This window comes from Pleurodeles waltl, chromosome 2_1, assembly GCF_031143425.1.
Source record: "Pleurodeles waltl isolate 20211129_DDA chromosome 2_1, aPleWal1.hap1.20221129, whole genome shotgun sequence".
NCBI classification, from domain to species: Eukaryota; Metazoa; Chordata; class Amphibia; order Caudata; family Salamandridae; genus Pleurodeles; species Pleurodeles waltl.
In genome coordinates, this window is record NC_090438.1 from 576,174,883 (window position 1) to 576,195,261 (window position 20,379).

The 20,379-nt window shown below is 44.6% G+C and overlaps 1 protein-coding gene across 2 annotated transcripts in view; it reads left to right on the forward strand.

Moving 5' to 3' along the window:
- PPP1R17 (protein phosphatase 1 regulatory subunit 17) overlaps positions 1-20,379 on the forward strand; it is a 138,363-nt gene that overhangs the window by 79,177 nt on the left and 38,807 nt on the right. For both annotated transcript variants that reach the window (XM_069206416.1, XM_069206408.1), the window contains exon 4: positions 1,389-1,550. In XM_069206416.1, coding sequence (XP_069062517.1) covers positions 1,389-1,550 — 162 coding nt within the window. The remainder of the gene's footprint in view (positions 1-1,388; positions 1,551-20,379) is intronic.

Here is a 20,379-nt window from a genome sequence, read left to right on the forward strand (position 1 = left end):
TGATGAAGATAGGGGTGTATCTAAGAAACACAAGCAATTTAATAATAACCCCACCCTCAGGTGTTTTAGCCTTTGGGAATACCAAATCCTCAGTTACCCCCAACACCAAAAATGGTGGCTGACCGATAAAAGCTCAGGAAGTGCAGCCTAAATGTGAATTATTACATAAATGGTTATTTGTCAAAGCTAAACATGTCTAATGTTTGGTAAAGTGATACGTTTTAAAAGTTTGCTTTCTGCAAATGAAATCGATGGACAATTAGGTTAGTTAACTAAAAAGGTACTTTCAGAGATTGCTACTTGAGAAGGGACCGCAAAATGTGTCTTCGCACAACTTCCCCTGCATGGCCTTCACGGTTCTTGCATAAAGAAGTCAGTATAAATTGTACATATTAACACAATCTGAAAAGTGCAAGAAAATAATTCACATTATATTATTCCGTAAATAACATATTGTTAATGTACCGACATTCATTTGATCCCTATGCATGGCAAGACGTTCAAGAATGCTTTTTCTAGTGTATCAATTCTTTACGCTTCACTTGCGATTGCTGATGAAAAGTTTTATTCAGTTTTATAATTGCTCTGTGAGGTGTCACATCTCTGTAAGACCATTTCCGAATACATCAACTATGTGATTCCTGCACACAGTACTGTAGAATAAAGTTGGGCATTTGGTGTTATACTCCAGTAGCTATTAATAGGGAAAGACAATGGAGGATGATAGGTTAAACTTTAATGATCTGCTAATTTAAGAATCATTGTTGAATTATAACTTGCAAGTGTTCTTGAATTATACGATGCACTTGTATTGTTTATGGATTGCTTCTCTAAATAAACTGAATCAAATTGCAGGAGAGACAAAAATGTAATATTGGAAAGTTAAAAATAATGTAAATGCCTGAAATGTCAATCGCAACCCCACCAAATCAAAATACTGATTTAACAAAAGATAGATATGTAGAAATGTCCCTGGAATAGATAGCACGAATACATCGCACAAAGACAATTCATATTCACAGAATACACCTGGGAGACAGTTGTTCAATATCATTTTTTAGGAGTGCCGGACAGCTGCTAGTTTTGTGCTCAGACGTTCACACAGCTTTATACCCTCTGTTGGCATTTTTAATGGCATTTGTTTGCAAATATGCACATTGAAATAATGCCCATGTCAGAATATTCTGTCCTGCTAGAACTTGTTTACAAGTAAAAAATATTCCAACACCTGTACAATAAACATTGAGCATAAGTAAAATAAAATTACCTTACAGCTCATTGGTAAGTTATAGCTTTTTGCTAAAATCAGTCCTATTCTTTAAGTGCAGCATTATATCTCTTAACATTTTGCTCAAATTCATTAGAGATTTTGATTTTCCTGTGTAAAGGTGCCCTTTCAGACTTGTCAGAACAATTGTTGAAAAGATATGATGTAAAAGAAAACCAGCTGAGTGGTAAAGTAGGACAATCATTACAAGACAAGGACCAAGAACCAAGGAAACCCAGAAGAAAGGATACACCAGCTTTGAACATCGCACCTTTATTGCAAGGTAAATATTCCACTGTACATATTTAACTGTACTGAAATTATCAAGAGTCACACTATGTTACTTTCCATGTAGCTCTATTGTTCAGATGCGTGTTAAACACACATGTGCAGCCTAAACAACAAACCTAGGGCCTAATTACAAGGCTAGCAGTCTTGAGACTGCCAGCATCGCGGTCAGGACCTCCGCTGCTGTGGTGGTCCGACCACCACATTAAGACCCTGGCGGTCAGACCACCAGGGTTCCACCATCTCCGCCGGGATCGGTGATCCCAACAGGTTGGAGTTTGCAATTATCCAGCAGCGCCGCCCTGCTGATTACGACCTCATTCTTCATCAGCCTTTTCATGGCATTTTGACCGATATGAAAAGGCTAGTGGAGAACAGGTGCAGGGGGCCACAGGGGGGCCCCTGGTCTGCCCATACACTTGGCATGGGCAGTGCAGGGGTCCCCCACACATCACCATCACAATGTTCACTGTCTGTTGTGCCAGCACTGCCACCGGCTCAATTTCGAGCCAGAAACAATGCTGCTGCAAGTTTCCCGCTGGGCGAGGTTTCTGCCCGCCAGCCCAGCAGAAAACTCGTAATGGGTCTGGTGGGGAAGTAGCCAGTGTGGCAGCAGCCTCCCCGTTGGAAGTGCGTCGGACGGTTCAAACCGTCCGCCAAACTCCAAATCAGGCACTTTTTCTTAAACTGTAACCCAAACCGTTATCACAGTTAGGGTTCTTATAAGACCCTGTTATAAGTGCATACTTCATTGGTGGACATTACTATGAAAACATTATACATTTTCCTGTCATTTTCCATTTCAGGTGAGTAGGAAAATATATTGATGCTCTGAAGGAGAGAAGATGCAGTCTTGATGTGAACTGTAAACACATTTCTGTGCATACTCCTGTGTTTAATACTTAATATTGATAATTTTAAAGCAGTTAGGACTTTCCCAGGAAAGAAAATAAACGTGGTACAAATCAAGTATCACCAAAATATTACATCTAGAAATCAATTTTACAATTTCATAGCCATTTTAGATGACAAGAAAATCATTTACTAGTCAAAAATGGAACATAACTGATGAAAATCATATGCAGGATCAGTAACTAAATACAGAAACATGAGGGACACTGTCACAAGTGCATTTGTTTCTGGCAATATTCCAAAGCATTACATGATGGTATTTTTTTAAAAGACAAACGTTTCTATACATATCTTGTTCTTTTAAAACAGGTACTAACTTTTTTTTTATTACCAATTTTATTTTGTAAAAGTGTGAGAACACAACAACAAAAAGGAAATAAAGACATACCAGTGATTACATGATAGCCCTTTTGAATAAGGCAGGGCAATACCGTCCCACAGTTGACGACCCTCCCCCTCTCCCCAACAGAACATGATAACATAGTTCACACATGGTAGCCTCCTGTGGGCCCACCATTTCCCCCCGATTTTCTCGTATTTGTGGGGACAGCCCTGCGCTTTGTAGATTGGCTTTTTTATAGTTGAGAGCACCAGTCCACTCCGTATCGCCATTTTGAGATTGATGGCACCACCAGGCTTCTCCAGAGCTGTGCAATGTCTCTCTTGGCCACCAGGCAATTGACCCCTATGAATATTGGCCCCTCAGCGCCCCCAGTTGACCACATCTCATACAGGCAGGCGGGGTCACTGGGCGAATATTTCAGAGTCGCCATGGGGACAGGTATATCATATGAAAGTAATTTTTCTTGATCATTCTTAACCTGGTGGAAATGGCCAGCTCCCTTGGCGCTAGGTAGGCCACCCTCCAGTCATCCTCGTCCAGTTCCCCAATCCAGGCTGCCCACCTGTCCCGCAGCCTGGCGAGGCCATCAGGCGTGTTAGTAAGCAAGGATTGGTAGATCTGGGTAATGGCCCCTTTCCCCAAATGCCCTGAGAACAGGTTCGCCTCAAGCGGGCTGTGATCAGGGAGAGAGAGACTAAACAACAGGTGGGTCTGCAGGGCATGGCACATCTGAAGGAAGCGAAAAAACTGGCAGTTGGATAGGGCATATTGCTCCCTCAGCTGCTGAAAGGACATCTGAGTATCGCCAGTGCAGACATCACCCAGGATTGTAATTCCAGTGGTGTCCCATTGCCTGAAGCCCTCCAATCAAGACACCTGCTTTAACCAGGTTCCGTGCCACAGGGACATCAGCTTGGTGAAGCGTCGGTCCCAACCCATCAACTGCAGCGCTGCCCACCAACACAGCACCGCCACCTGCGTGCCGTCCAGGGCCACCTGGGGGACCGGATCACCATACAACAATCCCAGCAGGCCCTTGAAGCCAAGATATCTGAGCTACAAGCAGTAGGCCGGGTCGTCCCATCCCCCAGTAAACCACTTGTTGATCGGAATCAACTGAACCGCCAAGTAGTAGATGTAGAGGTCTGGCCCAATCCGCCCTCATAGGGAGAGTTCCATGTGTAACAAAAGGACACCCGTTGATCACCTCCAACCGTTCATCAACGGGTCACCACGGAGGAGGCAGGTCAGCAGCTTGATGGCTAGGGCAAACAGTATGGGGGAGAGGAGGCATCCCTGACGTGTCCCCCATCTGATCGGAAAGCGATCTGATAGAATGCCATTAACCAGCACCTGTGCCGAAGGGCTGTGGTACAAAAGATGGACCATGCTCCTGAATTTTGTGCCGAAGCCCAATCGCACTAGGACCCCCTCCAAGAAGTTCCAAGCCACGTGTCCAAGGGATGGTGAAAGTCCACCAGGAGGAGTACCAGCTTGTCTTCCAGCCGATCTGCCTGCAAAAGCGCCACCTGAACCCGCTGGAGACAATGGCGCATGTTTCTTCCTGGCATGAAGCCGCACTGTTGGAGCTGCACCAGGTAAGGCAGTGTACATACCAGCCAGGCTTCCAGGACCTTCGAGAATATCTTAATGTCTGCATTGATTAGCGAGATGGGTCGGTCAGATGAACATTGATCCCAGGGTATGTAGTCCTTAGGTATAACCACGTTCGTGGCGCAGTCCTGGCCCGGAGCAAAGGAGCCACGACGAAGCGCCTCCTCATAAGCGTTGACCAGGGGGGATACCAGGTGGGATCGAAATTGCTTGTAGTATTCAACCGGGTACCCATCAGGTCCTAACGTTTTCCTGGATTGAAGCGAGGAGATGGCTTCCCCCACGTCCTCTTCTGACAGAGGTAGGTCCGGTTCTGCTACCAAAGACGACAGAAGAGAGGGTCGCGGAATGTCACCCAGAATAGGGTTTTCTTGTTCTGCCGTGGGCTGGGGGACTCGGGCATAAAGGTTCTTGTAATAGGAGGCAAAAATTTGTGCAATCGCCAGCAGGTCCTTCTGTGCTGTGCCCGTCTGATCTCTGATGAGGGGAACCGCTCGGGCCGAGACATCACCAGTCACCAGCCAATAAAGCAGTTTTCCAGTCTTATCACCCAGCTCATAGACTCTGTGGATCGAGGCCTGCCAATGCTGTGGCACTTCTGCAAAGGACACCTGCTGGAACTCCTTCCGCAACTGCCGCCTCTAATCCTCCCTCCCCCGGGCTGTCCGGCACGACGCTCCAGCTCTGCCCTGTCATTCTCCAGTTCAGTTATCCACCGTGCCCACTGGGCCTCCTGCTCCCTGACATATCCCTTAATGATGCCTCTCAAGGTAGGTTTGCTTGCTACCCAGAGGTCCCCGCCAAAGCCACTGAGCCCTGGTTCTTTCTAAAGCACTGTGCTAATTCTTGGTCAATGAATTTGACGCAATCAGGGTCTTTCAAATACCAGGTGCTAAAGCACCACATGGGTCACAAGTTCTGTGCCAGGGTGCCGCAACTCAAGAGGACCGGCGTGTGCTCCGAGATATGTTGGGCCAGGATCTGCACTGAGGTCAAGACTAGGAGATCTACCGCCGGGAGCCATATGAAATCTATCTGCACCTCTGTGTGATCGGCCGCTGACCAATGTGTGAACATCGCAGGCTGCGGGTACCAAGCCTGCCATGCGTCGCACAGGCCCAAGGAGTCTGCCAGTTTGATAGACATGTTGAATACATGCGATGCCCCATACATGGGACAGTGGAAGGGAAAGGAGCAGAGCACGCAGTCCTGCCAGGGTGGGCTGAAGAAGCTGCGGACGAAGATAGCAGGAAGCGAAGTTGAACTGTCAACCTGCCAGGTGGCCCTCCACTCCTACATACTTTCCCTAAGGGTCAATGTGGACCATTATCCATCAGCATGGGGAATACCCGGTCGTCACCAAAGCGACCAAGAAACAAACATTAGGTTCCCACTAGGTGGGTCTCCTGTAAGAGAACCATCCCCAGGCAATATCTCCTAATGTAACATAGGACAGTGGATCTCTTTATGTGGTCTAACAGACCATTCACGTTCCAGGAGAGTACAGTAGACATATTGCAGGTGGAGGTAATGGCATTAAATGCAACTCTGGTCCCTCAGTGGGCCCTAGCTGCCAAGCACAAGGGCTACTGTGTACAACTCGGTGGAACGGGTCGGTCTGCATGTGACTCACTGTGTACGGGTCTAACCTGGAAAAAACGAAGCTAGTACAAAGGCAACAACACAATACAATTCCCCACCTCACCCCCCAATACTCCCAACCCCATACTTCTACTCCTGAGGCATCTGTTGCCCCTACCCATCATATTTGCAACCAAGCATAGTACAACAAAGACATTTTTTGGGGGGGTCCTCACGATTTAGCAGTGCCGTGATCACGGATGTGCAACCTGACCATCACTATGAAGACAAAGTAAGACAATTCCAGTCTCTCAAGCTACTGCCTATCCCCGGCCCAGAAGCCAGCCGCTGCCAGGCATTCCCTTTCAGCTCTGATCATTTTGAGAGAGTCGGCGTGTCCTCTGCCGATATAAACAGGGCAGGGGTGGCTGTCAGGGCAGCGTCTAATGCCATACCCGCCGGCAGCACGGGCACCGTCGAGGCCTCTGGTCTGCTCCTCTGCTCCCCAGCCACTGCCCACGACCTCTGGGAGCGGGAGCCTTTCCTCCATACACAGGCCGAGAGGGGGGTTCCACCCAGGGTTTCAGTTCCTTCCTCTGGTCCCACCCCCACGCCAGAGGCCTCAGGACGTCTCTCAGCAGCCCACTCCAAGGCCTGCTCCAGTGAGTCAAAGGAGAAGGTGTTGGATTGGAAAATAACTTTTAGGCGAGCGGGAAAGAGCAGCATGTAGCGCAGGTTCAGCACACGTAGTTTCTGCTTGATAGCCTCGAAGGACCTGAACCTTTGCTGAACTGCCCTGGAGTAGTCCGGAAGAACCAAGATTTTTGAGTTCTGATACCAGAGGTCTGTCCCACTCCTGGCTTCACGCAGAATTGCATCGGTGTCTCCTACCAGCGGGTGCGGCACCAGCAAGCGGTGCACGCGTTCTATGATGAAGGTGGAGGACAATTTCTCTGCAGGAATCCAGGTGCGGAACCAGGCCTCAAGCGCCGCAGCCAGATCTGGAACGTCCAAGACCTCCGGCAGGTCCACCAGTCACAGGTTGTTGTGCCGGGCACGATTCTCTGCGTCTTCTGCGTGCTCATGCAGTTCTGTCATTGAGAAGGGGAGTTTGAAACCTGCCGCTTGAGGCTGGCCACTTCATCTTCTGCTGTGGAAATGCATTTCTCCACTTCAGAGACTCTCCCTGTGGAGCTTAGGATGATTAACACGCTGGGGAACACTGAGGGGGTGCTGGCACCATCTTTCCAGGGTAATTCTTGCTCCTCAACAATTGACTATCTTCTTATTACGGCTGAGCTGGTTAAAAGAGTGGGAGACGTTGTCTGTAAATTTATAGGGTATAGTGCCTGTGCAGCTCTTTCCAGAAGTATAGGGCTCAATGCTCAGGTAAGGGCACCTATGTCTATGGTTGTTAGTCCAACGATGGGGAACAAAAATGGGTTCACTATTGAATAGTAGAAGGTCGACCATGATAGTTTTCTTGCTGCCACCCTGACTACCTATACAGAGGAGGTGGCCATCTTCTTGGATCCAAATACTGATCAACTGTTTATTAAATCGGCCTTCACAGCTATTGAAGCAAATATAACTCAGGTCTTAAAGTGTGATCTGCGCCTCTCTAAATCTCATTCTAAGGCATTGTTTGAAGCAGGATTTTCAAAGGCACTTTGAAAGTTACATAAAGTCCTACATTCAAAACCAAGAGCTGTGGAACATATTAAATCAGAGGCAGAATATAAGAAGGCCCTATTAGCGAGAAAGACCCAGATAAAGAAGGATGCTTAGGTGACACTACAAAGGGTGAGTGAATTGAAAAATACTACCTCATTTTGGAAAGTTATTAATGCTTCATATTTTTTAGAGGCTTCGGACCCTATTTTAGATACTCATATAGCAGGACACATTTGGTTGAAAGATTTCATGGGTATTTATGATAGCTAGATAGAGGCACAGGTACCTTTTACGGAGCTGCCGCATTGTGCATCTAGGAACGTCAACCATTTGAGCTCCCAACTGGAGGAAAAATAGAGAGGGCCCTGAAGGAAAGAGCAGGGATAAAGTTCCAGGCCTCAACAGGGTCCCGGTTGATGTTTTTGATGGATGCCAAGACCTCTGGGGACCGATGATTACAAATGTGTTTAATGCCATTGCTAAGGTCGGCCCACCCTCGACCTGGAAAACCTCAGTTATCTGTCCGATCTTTAAAAAGGGTGACAGATCCCTTCCAAAAAACTATAGGGCTATATCACTTCTTGACTCTACTGTGAAGGTGATGGGATATATTTTATTGCCTAGATTGCAGGATTGGGCTACAGAGAATAATGTTTTAACAGATACGCAGTATAGTTTTAAAAAAAGGTCTGGGCACGATCGATCAAATGCTTAACCTCTCTCTGATTCTTGGAAAGTATGCAGTGGTGAAAAAGGGCACAGTTTTTCTTTCATTTATGGATGCATCAGCACTCTTTGACTGCCTGTCACATTTGAAACTTTGGGGTATAATGACTCAGTTGGGAATTGAGGAGAAGATAATCACATTTATTAGACAACTGTACAGGGACACAAAGGCTTGTGTGCAATATGGTAAAAATAGTGAATGCACTAAGCACTTTAATATAAGAAGAGGAGTAAGACAAGGGTGCTTTCATGTCCCCTTCTTATTTACATTATAAATTAATAGGATTGAAAGAGGACCAAGGTTAAGTTCTCGTGATATTCCTTATGTGGGTTATCGCCCTATACCCATTCACTCATATGCAGATGACAAAGTCTTAATTGCGAGAGCAGGTAGAGGGCTTCAAGCATTAATCGAAGATTACATCGTTTTTGTGCAAGAACATGATCTGCAAGTTAATAAGTCCAAAACATATATTACGCTATGTGGGGTAAAGCCAAGGAAAAGACCTGACCATGTGATTCAGAGTGCCAAGGTCACAGAGATAGCGACATTCTCATATCTGGGCATTTTATTTCATAATAGCAATACGTGGAAACCGATGATTGCAAACAGAGTGGCTATGTTTGAGCTTGCTGTACAGGGCCTATATAGGTTTATAAAAAAGTTAGGGTCTAAACATATTAAGGAGATCCTAAAAATATATGCCAGCAAATGCGTGTAGGTTGCCACATACGGGGCTGGTACCTGGGTTTTGCAGAACATGAAAAGTATCCAGCTTGTAGAAAATAAGTTCCTGAAAAACTTGTTAGCTGTTCCAGCATGTTCATCAAATGCTATTGTCCACAATGAACTGTGCATTTCTTACATTATGGATTTCATTAACATGGCCCCTTTGATACCCTGGCATGCCATATGAAATAGGGAGGAAACAGCTCTAAATAAGTTGATTCTGAAGGACTGTTTACGACTTTATGCTGCTGAGGAAATTTCCTGGTTAACTTATGTCAGGACGATCTGTGAGGAGATTGGCTGTCCCAAGTTATTTAGGGAGCCGGAATCCTGTGTCAGCGTCAGTAAGAAGCATATTCAGCATCTTTTTATGAATTTGGCTCAGTTAAAAAGAAGCAAGGAGGATAGTGCAAAACTGTCAGTTAAAATGACTTACTCCCTCTTGAAGGACGTCGGAAATATTTATGCCACATTCAGAAGATTCAACACGGATTCACCCTGACTATAATTCGTTTTAATCTCCTGTCCCTTATGTTAGGTTTTCCTGAAAACTGTTTTAATCCGTCGGATCTCAGCTTGTGCCCATGTGATGGGCATACTGCGCAATCGACCTTGCACATTATGGCCTAAATTTAAGAGGGCCTAGCACCTCCTTGCGCCACATTAGCATAATTTCTTATGATGCTAATGTGGCTCAACAAGGCTAATTTTGCCGCGCCATATTTACAAAGTGGCGCAATGAATGCAATGTGCCACTTCGTAACCCCTTGCACCACATTATGCCTGCCCCAGGCATAATGTTTACTAGGGGGATGTTCCCCCGTTAGGGGGACTGCAAAAATGGTGCAGCAGAATCTATGAGATTCCACTGCACCATTTTTTGTGGGGCAGGCATTAAAAGGCGGCGCACCATTATTTATAATGGGCCCCTATGTACCTTGCAGGATTAGCTCCAATATGTTTGGTGCTAATCATGCAATGTACTACAATAACGTCAAACATTGCTACAGGGTTGGCCCCAACCTGCCCATGGTGCCCTGTATGTTTAATATGGTGCACACATGGTGGAGTTAGGGGTGCACTGATGGGCGCAAGAAACTGGCGCGACACTTTTCTTAAATTTGGGCCTGTGTGTTTTTTGTACATTCTATGGGACTCCAAGAAAACAGTCTTCAATCCCATTTCCTAAGAAGTATTGATTAAGACAGTGTAGTTGCTGCTGTTCCTACAAAATTTAAATAGCTCATTGGTATGTAGGGCAGTAGCCTCATGTGTATGGCAGGCAATTAATTCTCAGAGAGGGGCATTGAACTGGGACATGGTTTGCATGTATGTCAGTGGCTCCTTTTGATATGCACTTTATAACTTACTACTGATAAACTTTGATGTTTTATATTTTCTTTAAATTATAATTATTATTATTTAGTTGAAATATGGGTTTCTTTATTACATGATTCTTTTTATTGAATATTTTATATTTTATGTACTTCTATGCCTTAGAAATTCAGCGAAATAAAGATATTTGACTGGATGACTGGCTGAGTCATGACACATTCCAATCACATCTAAATTTAGTTCTTTAGTTGACACAAAGAAGATATCTTGATGACTAAAATACAATTCATTTAATTGAACTAAAGGAATCTTTACTTGAGGCTTTTCTAGTTCTCTTGGATCCATCTGAACTTGCACGATCACAACTTTGTTCATAAAAGAATGAACTAGTTCAACCATAAGTCCAGATGCTGTCAAATGTTGATCATAAGCAAGTGATATCATTGAATACTAACTGGAAAATGGAAAGGTAAAGCATAGGACAACAAATTCCTTGAACTGGGATTATAAATAATGTTAAAATCATACTATGCAAGCAAAAATGATTATAAAGCTCAGCATTTATTTCTGCGTCAACATTTTTGCAAATACTTCAAACTCTAATGATCAGCTCAAGTTTCAAACAGTTCTCTCGTGCCCAACTGATTAGTTACATTCTTCTAAAATATGAAACAAATAAGAGATAAGGGGCCAGATGTAGCAATCTTCCAAATTGCGACTTGCAATTTGCGAGTCCCTGCGACTCGCAAATTGCAACTCGCAATTTGGAATGCAGTACGGTGTCTCAGACACCGACTGCGACTCGCTATGGGGTCGCAATGACCCACCTCATGAATATTCATGAGGTGGGTCGCAAATTGCGGCCCCATAGCGAGTAGAGGCACTCGCAAACATGGAGGCCTGCTGTAGTCAGCAGACCTCCGTGTTCGTGACTGCTTTAAATAAAGCAGTTTTTTTTTTTTAAGTGTAGCCCGTTTTCCTTAAAGGAAAACGAGCTGCACTTAAAAAAAAAACCGAAACCTTTAGTTTCGGTATTTTTTCAGGGCAGGGAGTGGTCCCTTGGACCACTCCCTGCCCTGAAAAAATATTTTTGGGTCCATTCACAAAGTGGAAGGGGTCCCATGGGGACCCCTTCCAATTTGCGAGTGGGTTACCATCCACTTCAAGTGGATGGTAACTACAACTCCATTTGCGACCGCGTACGCGGTCGCAAATGGAATTGCATCCCACTGCGAGTCGCAAATAGGAAGGGAACACCCCTTCCTATTTGCGAGTCGGAAATGCATTTTGCGAGTCGGAGCCGACTCGCAAAATGCATTTCTGCATTCCGGTGAGGCTTTTGCGACTCGCAAACGGCGTTTTTGGCCGTTTGCCAGTTGCAAAACCCTTGCTACATCTGGCCCAAGGTGTCTATTTCTTCAAGTAATACTGCTCCCTAGTTCTTCAAATAATACTGCTCCCTTTGCTCTCACTGAACTAGTTGCATTAAGATGACACCCTTGTAAACATTTGTTTGAGTGTACAAAAAGCCTTTTCTGTTTTCTTCATGCTTTCCTCCGTTAACACACGTCATATCACTAGTTAGCTCTGCAAAGTTCTTGATGATAAGAAATTGCAAATCCCAGGAAATGTGAAACTCTTTGTGGGCCTTTTTCATGCCTATCAACATTTAGAGATAGTGGTATAGTAAGATTTCTGATGGCTGAGCCTCAGCTGGTTCTGCCACCGGATACAATCTGCCACTGGGCTGCTGGGCCTAGCTAGTCCCTCCTCTGCCTGTGTAACCTAGTAACTTACAAATTGAGATTGAATGTGTTTTTTGGTGACTGGAGTACATGAGTGAAACATGTTTTGACTACTTCCTTGGGTGCATAAATGGCAGTGTAACAATTAATATCAATAACTATATTTTTTGGGAATTGATTTTTAAGTTTTGTGTGGACAGTGATGCTCATTGTCAGAAGTAACATTAAGAGCCAACAGATAATACTATGAATGATTCCTTTGAAAAACACAATATTATCATGATTCTTAGGGTTTATGTGAACTCGCTACGTCTCCCTGATTTGGGTAAGGATTTTCACAGTACCTCACGGTGGTTCTGTGTGTAAGAATGGTAAGTTTGTACAATAAAGTGAATGTTACCAGTTTTGACCGTCAAAGGAAATTGGTGTGGGTGCCACAAGGGCAAGTACAACAACCCCTCAGAAATGTTGGCTGTCAATCCTTTGGATAACCACTCAGGGTGGTACCCCATCCTCTGAGGGTTGCAGTGGTCTTGTGGTTAATGCCACACCAGATGGAGGATATCGGGTAAAAGGGAAGAGAAAGATGAGGGGTCCCACAAAGGTGGAGAAAGGCACATTTAGGCTCAGGCAACGCCATTGGCGCTCATCACTCATTACTTCGGTAACATGCACCTGTAGATTAATCTTATGTAGTCCTTCTCCAATATCTGGTGAAGGATAGAGAGGGCTTCTTGGTTCGCTGAGTCTGCAGCAGTAGACTCTTCGCACTATTATATACTGGCAATGTCTTTATCAGTTGCTTGTAAAACAGCTGCACTTTAGTAGGTAACCACGCTTAGGCCCTGATTTAGATCCTGGTCGAGGGCGTTACTCCATTTCAGACATGATGGATATCCCATCTGCCAGGCTACAATCTCAATATATCCTATGAGCATCGTAATACGGTAGATAGGATATCCGTCACGTTTGTGACAGTGTAACCTCTCCTCCAGGATCGAAATCAGGCCCTTAGTCCTAGCCTAGAAAAATCATTACCCCTATGCCATTTTCTGTGCCAGTATCAGAGCAGGGCCCAGCATGTTTAGTTAAGATGTGAGTTGTCCTTGAGCTGGAGAGAGCTTACACCTCCAACCGCTGAGCAGTGGCCACTGCCAAATACAGACACTGAATCTCAAAACTTTGCAATGTCTGCTGCTTATGTGAAACCAGGTTTTCTGCCCATAGACAGGTTCTGATTTGTCCTGCTTCCAAAAAGCACCTTATTATTGGCAGCTATGTGTCACTATGTGCTTTTGCAAAGTACACTAAGGCAATATAGTATTAAAATAGTGTCCAAGGCAAAATTGTGGTAATTCATGTTAACTTGTGAAGGTTCGGAGACGATGCCCATTGTGACGTTGTCCACGTATGGTAAAATGCAGACCACTGTATAATGAATGTAATTACTGGCAACATGTGGCCACCCTTGATAAATTGCTTGTCCTAGCAAAATGGTGGCAATTCTGAGAAACTTGTTCGCATCAATGTGATTAAACCCATTATGATGCTAGCTCTCACTTAATAGTATCATTTCCTGTTAACTGGTACCATACTGTTCAACATGGTACAATAGTGGTTATTCCTGTAACAGAGTGTGTATCCAAGGCACATTGCTGACTTCGATAGCATAGTGGTACATATTACTATACTGTATGAATTCAATCTTAAATGGTGATTATTGCTGACATATTGTGCGCACTTATTGCATCTATACCTTCTACAATGCTGGCCCCTGCATTACAGTGTTAATTCATGAAATATTTTGGGCATGCATGGCATGATAGTGCACACCCTGCCATAACACTGATCACGGCTTACTGGTGGTATTTCATGGAATATTGTGGTTGTGGGCAACCATGATACGGTTGTGCCAAGACACACAAGCTCAGCCAGGCACATCAGAATCTATCCTGTGATTTTATTGTTTATGTGTGGCTGAGGCACCTGTTTGTGTTGATGTACCTGCTGCTTTCAAGTGCCTTGCTGACACAACTGAATCACAAACTCCCTCTCTGCCCATGTGGCCTGGTATAACTCTTGGGGGCCTTCTCTTAGTCTTTTACAGTACCAGGGCAGTGATGACATGCTTCAAAGGATCACCAAGTCTGATGAGAACAAGCCAAAATCATGACAGAGGGAGGGGAAATTATTTGTCCCACACCTGAAGGCTGCCATATCCCTTATGGATCTATCAGGGTCCACAGAAGTGTAAGCAGTTGCTGATGAATGTAAGATTGGCTCACTATGGGAACCATTGGTCAATTAGGAAGCTGTGCAAGCAACTTTTAACAATCAGGTACAGGTTTCAGTGGTCCATGAGGTGAAATCATGGCTTAAATGAGCCAATATTTCTAAACAGTAATGCAGTGCCAACAATCAGGGTCACAATTAAAAAAGAGGGTCCAGGAAGGCCAAACTTCTGCACCTCCAATAAGCAAGCATAGGTGCTCAAAAGGGAAAGCAACTGAAGAAGGGGCTACTGGCAAAGACATTCACCAACTAGTTACTGGCTGGAGTGTGTCAGGGTACCAGTGAGGAGAATACACTGGGCAGCCGTGGGCTGACTGAAAGAAAACATGGTGAGGATTGTATAAGAGACCACCATGATGTTTGTTTATTATACAAGGGGAATAATACATGCAAAGGGTGCAGCATTACGACATATGAAGAACACCTAGATGACTAGCAAAAGATATATCATAAGTGGAGCTGTTAGAAGATGTGTTGACATTTACATGAAGTGGCTTTAGTAATTTCATATGACAATGCACACTCCTCATTATGATTACAGAAAACAATGTTAAACAGTTTCTACAAATTAAGTAGGGCTATGTATTTGACCAGCATAAACTTCTGGAAACAGGAATTGGTCCATCTGTACCATTACTAAATGTTGACACTATTCCTGGCTAGCTCACAATGCCCCGTCTGAACCCCTAGCCATACGAGGGTACCAGATGGTATCTGCAACCTCAAACATGACTAATCGGATTCCCATGGAAATCGTGGAAACAGATATACTCTTTTGTTGTTACTTTGCACACCCAAATCAGGACATACGAAAGATACAAAATGTATTTTCAAACAGATATTGCAGTAATCTTATTCTTGTATAAAAAGCTTGAGCTGCAATTATAAGGCTGATGAAACAAAGTATGGTAACCAGCATTACAAAAATGGTGAAGAGAATAAACAATTCAGCCATCTTAGCATTAGTGGGTTGGTACACTCCTACCTGCTGCTACCTACACTATCAAGGGCATAGTGGGCACAACCTCTGCCAGTTCATTTTGGATAACCTAACCCCAATACCTGGGTGAGATGTACTAGAAGGCCAGTGAGTCTGTCTGGTGTAGTGCAGGCTATTGTCCCTTGCAGGATAGAGATCAGAGTCAGAAGGGCTGCATCCTGGTCACAGTGCACAGTGTTCTAGGACAATTCTAACAGAAGTGGCCAAATGTAACACAAAGGCAGTTTATATATTAAAACCATGCACTGTGTCAGAGGTGCAGAGCTGATGCTATGATGCGTCTATGTCATTGAAGCTGTCTCCAATGGACATTCATATGCAAGGGCATTGCAATCTATATATACTTAGCCTTGGACAGTATGTACAGAATGTATCACAGCAGCGCTTATAAGGAATAGGCCTCATGTACAGTGTCTTCGTAGTACATTATTGCATGAGTGGAAAATCATGTAAAGGCACACATCAGAAAAGATGGCCAGCTAAAATGTACATTAATAAATGGAGGCTTGCTATGCTTTACCTCAACAGTGCTTGGAATACATGTTACTGACAGTCATACTCAAGGGGCTGTTGGCTTTGAGTTCAGCTAAGAAAAGAAGTTGGGGCACGTTGTAGGAAAAGGTTGAATCGGTCTGCAATTTCACCAGCAGGTCAGCTAAGCAAAGTTCTGTATTGTGATGTATGTGGGTGCTACACTTACATGGAGAGCAGTAGGACAGAAAACAACAGAGTCACCAAGAGGCAAGAAGACAGCTAGAGGAGGAAGGCCAGTCTGCAGATGTAATAGGGCTGATAAACAAGGTAATGGAGGAAATGAGGGCCACCAGTGCATAGACTGAGGAAGAAACATGTACGAGGGAGGAATTTAATGATGCCAACTTTGAGCCATGTTTTTAGACCTTAGAACGTTTTAAGCAAAATGGAGGAACACAGCAAACTTTACGGCCTTTATTGTAGATTTGTATTAGAATGTAGGGAGAGGCAACGGGCAAGGTAAATTAATTGTCTTCAGACAATTCCAAGAAGAAGGAGGAATGCAGTGTTGTTTATGACTTGGACAAAGGCACCAGGGAGCCTTGATTGGTAGGGGCAAGTATAAACGATAACAGAATGAAACAGAAAAGTCAGTGAAAAGGCAAGAGAAGATAAAATCCCATGTGAGACGTCTGCACAGAATTGAGGCGGGAACAGTTTGAAGCAGCAATCTGAGGGAAGCTATTAAGAAGACATGGTTGAAACTTCAGATGAAAAATAGTGCAGTGCCAGACAGAAGAAAACAGATATATTTACATACAGAAGAATAACCAAGAGATGATCAGGAGATAGGAAATAGGACAGCAAATGGAGACTGTCAGAACTCCATTCAGAGACCCACAGGGAACACAGGAGTTCCTGGCTCTAACAGAGGTGGTTTAGGCTTTTTACCCATGATGGCCTGGAACCCATACTTCAATTAATCCTGCTCACCTGGGCCAGGCAACCCCTTCAACACTCAACAGGGTAGCATAGCTCAAGCAGTCAAGGCTCCCTTAGGAGAAGCTGAATATGACTCATAACTCAACATGCAGGCACTGCAAAAGAATCCAATGTCCAGCCAAATTCTTATTTTTATAATAAAATAAGTATTTTAATTCTGACTCTGCACATGAAATGGTAAATGACATTCAAAAAGCAACAACACAATACCCTTAAGATTGGGGCTCTTCTAGTTGTCAGGCCGCTTCCTGTCCTCCCACCTCTAGTCTAACAGGTTTAGTGTTATTCACCATTTACTGATGGATGCATCCAGGGAATGTAAACTGATATGCTGTACTCAAGAGTTCCTCCTTTGGACTCTGCAAATAAGTTCAGTTTTTAGAATCTAGGGAATAGCAGCACATATGGTGGTATGCTCCCCGGGGCCCCAAAGGTAAGGTTCTTGGCTTACCCCGTCCAGCTGTAACATACCCTGTGGTGGTGCAGTGCGGGCCTGTTCTGGATCAGCTGAGTTGGGCCCCTCACAGCACCTGCACATTACAACAGTCACACTTGGCAACACCTGGAATGAGCCTGCTCTCTTCCCTGAGCCACTGTACCTGAGGATTTCAGATGGGTTAGGTGCTCCAGCATGAGCAGTCATGTGGTAAGTCTTTCCTCCCTTGGTGGAGGGTGGGGGTGGTCTCCTTGTTCTGATGGGTTCAATGAGGCCAATCCACAAGATGCGGTTGAGTCACACCTTGGTCACAACAGTTTCCTAGTCCCGTGTGTTGACCCGGACCTCTTGGCTTCAGCATCTCTGGTGGCCCCTCCTCACATACAGGGTTGCCACTATTGCCTTCACACTCTGATCATTCTAGCCTCGTGTGGATGGTCACTGCGGCCCCTCCTGGCACACGGGGTCACCAAGCCACTTCAGCACACGGACAACAGCCTGATCGCTACAGAGATGGGTTCCTTAAGCCATAGGCATTAATCCACCCGATCGGAGTGGAGACGGGTATCTTCGGCCACAATCTGTGGCAAACAGTGGCATCCCTTCCTAACATTAAGGGTCACCAATGCAGTCCAACACAAGGGCTATGGCCCGATCGGTGCAGGGCTGGATTCCTCATACCCCGCAAAGAGTACTCACACCAGGGCTCCCTTCTGAACCCTTCAATGCTCTCCTCTTCCTCACAGGCTGAACGGTCTTGGCACGCAGGCAGGCTCCAAGGCAGGTGATCTTGGCTTCCCTGGGTGATGTCCCCTCACTTAAAAGGGAAACCAGCAGGCTGGGTTGCTAGTCCTGGTCAAATGCAGAAGTCATGCAGAGCTTCCCCTTCACACACAGCCCAGCTGGCTGCTCAGCAGATGACAAAGTTTGGGATCTTGGACTCCCCTACCATAGTTATTTTCCAGACACAAAATGTGATTTAATGTCTGGACCTTTGGATTTGTATGTTGGAGTTCCACTTCTTTGAAATGGACATCTCTCCCCTTTCTTTTTCATCTTGAAGGATGTCTGTTACAGCAGGCAGGACTCTGAAGCTGGTTATCCCACAACAAGATTCATGTAAGTGACCAGAGTTCACACCTGGATGTCAGCCACAGTGATATGTGCATCAAAGGTTAATCCTGGGCCCTTAGCCCTACTCTTTATGATTATCTTATCAGCCCCATCTCCCTCTTCCTGAGAAGCATCAAGGCTCCTTCCTTGTGATCGTTCACTGAAACAAAAAGCCCTTTGAAGTTCACAGAGAGAGCCTGGCTGTCTGCTCATGCAGTGCTTGTCCCACCCAGCTGACAGAAATGCAGCAATATACAATTCTATCTGGGGGAATTCCTCTACTCAGTCAAAAACAGGGTCTCTATCACCAATCCGGAGAGTGATCTAAGGAAAAGAACTGAAAGTAAATACGTGCCACAAGGTTGTTGGCACGTATTGTATTGATCAACAGTGGGCATATGTGATGACACACGGTGGAATTTAGCAACGCATACTGATACGAACTATATTCCCAGGACGAGCTGGATGGCACGTGATTGGCAAATCTGACGTTATACAATTTGAACATTAGAAATTGCAATGATTTATATAATAAAAACTGCTTTGTTTGAATTGAACGAAGGAGACTCAAATGGAGGATACTCTTAGGATGGACTGGATTGAGCAGTTTTAGTGAACCCTCAAATGTGATGTGGAGCACTAGCACTGGTACACATTCGGTTCTCTCTAATTTGGAACAATTGTGAACTAAAGGGAGACCACTTTGAGTATACTTAGTTATAAACTGTAGATATATAGTGACCAATATTAATGATTTTATTGTGTTTTGATGTAACGTTATGGTTTGATGTGATATGGGTCATTGTGGATTGTTCTTGTCCTGTGTGTCTGTGTCATGTGTTTCGTGATCAGTGTTTTGGCCAAGGGTTTTTTTTTAATGTATTTAAAAAGAACAAGATATATAATGTTGAGAACATTGTAATGATTGATAATAAATTGCTATTGTTAATAAAGAAGAAACTAGTTTGATCTAAGCCTCAGTCCTCTGGATTGAGTTAATGTTCTGAAAATTGTTTGGAGAGTGATAGATTATTTACTTTCGGGATTCCTCTACTCCTCATGTTTCCAATAGGCAATCCTAGGCTTCCCTTAATGAAACTCATGGTCCTCCATGTTATGTATTAGTGCCGGCACTTCTGCACTCAGGGTACAGTCACAGCAACCTCACTGCCTAGTACTGTTGTGCTCATGTATTATGCTACCACTATCATTCCCACATGCAGCACACACACTCTATTCATATTGTTCAGTACTGCAGTATCTCTGTATTGTACCACAGTGTATTTTAAAAACATACTCTGCCAGCACACACATATTTATCACGTGAGCACTGTACCACACTTCACCCTAGGTGTACTGCATTGCTTGTCAGCACACATGCACTCAGCATATGTTTTCATCATGCACACACTTCCACATCAACCAGTACAGGGGTGAGCTAAACACACAGCAACTAAACTTTCAAAAACGTTCCTGAGCCAGTAGGCATCAGCCCAGGGACAGAGGGTAAAAATAACCTGGTCACTACTACTGATCACAATGCAGTATGCTGCCACAACCACCCTTGTGCTATTTAACTCCTGGTGAAGGCAGTAGCCTTCCATCACTATGAGGGTAGCGCTTTGGGTGCCCCTCCTGGTTTCACATGACTGCTGTCTGTGAGACAGGCCTAAGTCAGGGTGCACCTGCATGATCCGTGTTTGTCTATGACAAAAAGATCAGCATTAGGGATCCAGACAATCATACAGTTGGGCATGCAGGGCAGGGGCACACTTCTCCCGCTTTTCTTGTCCCAGCAAAGAAAAAGAGGAGAGAAGAAACAAGGAAGCATGTGTTGTACTCCTGAT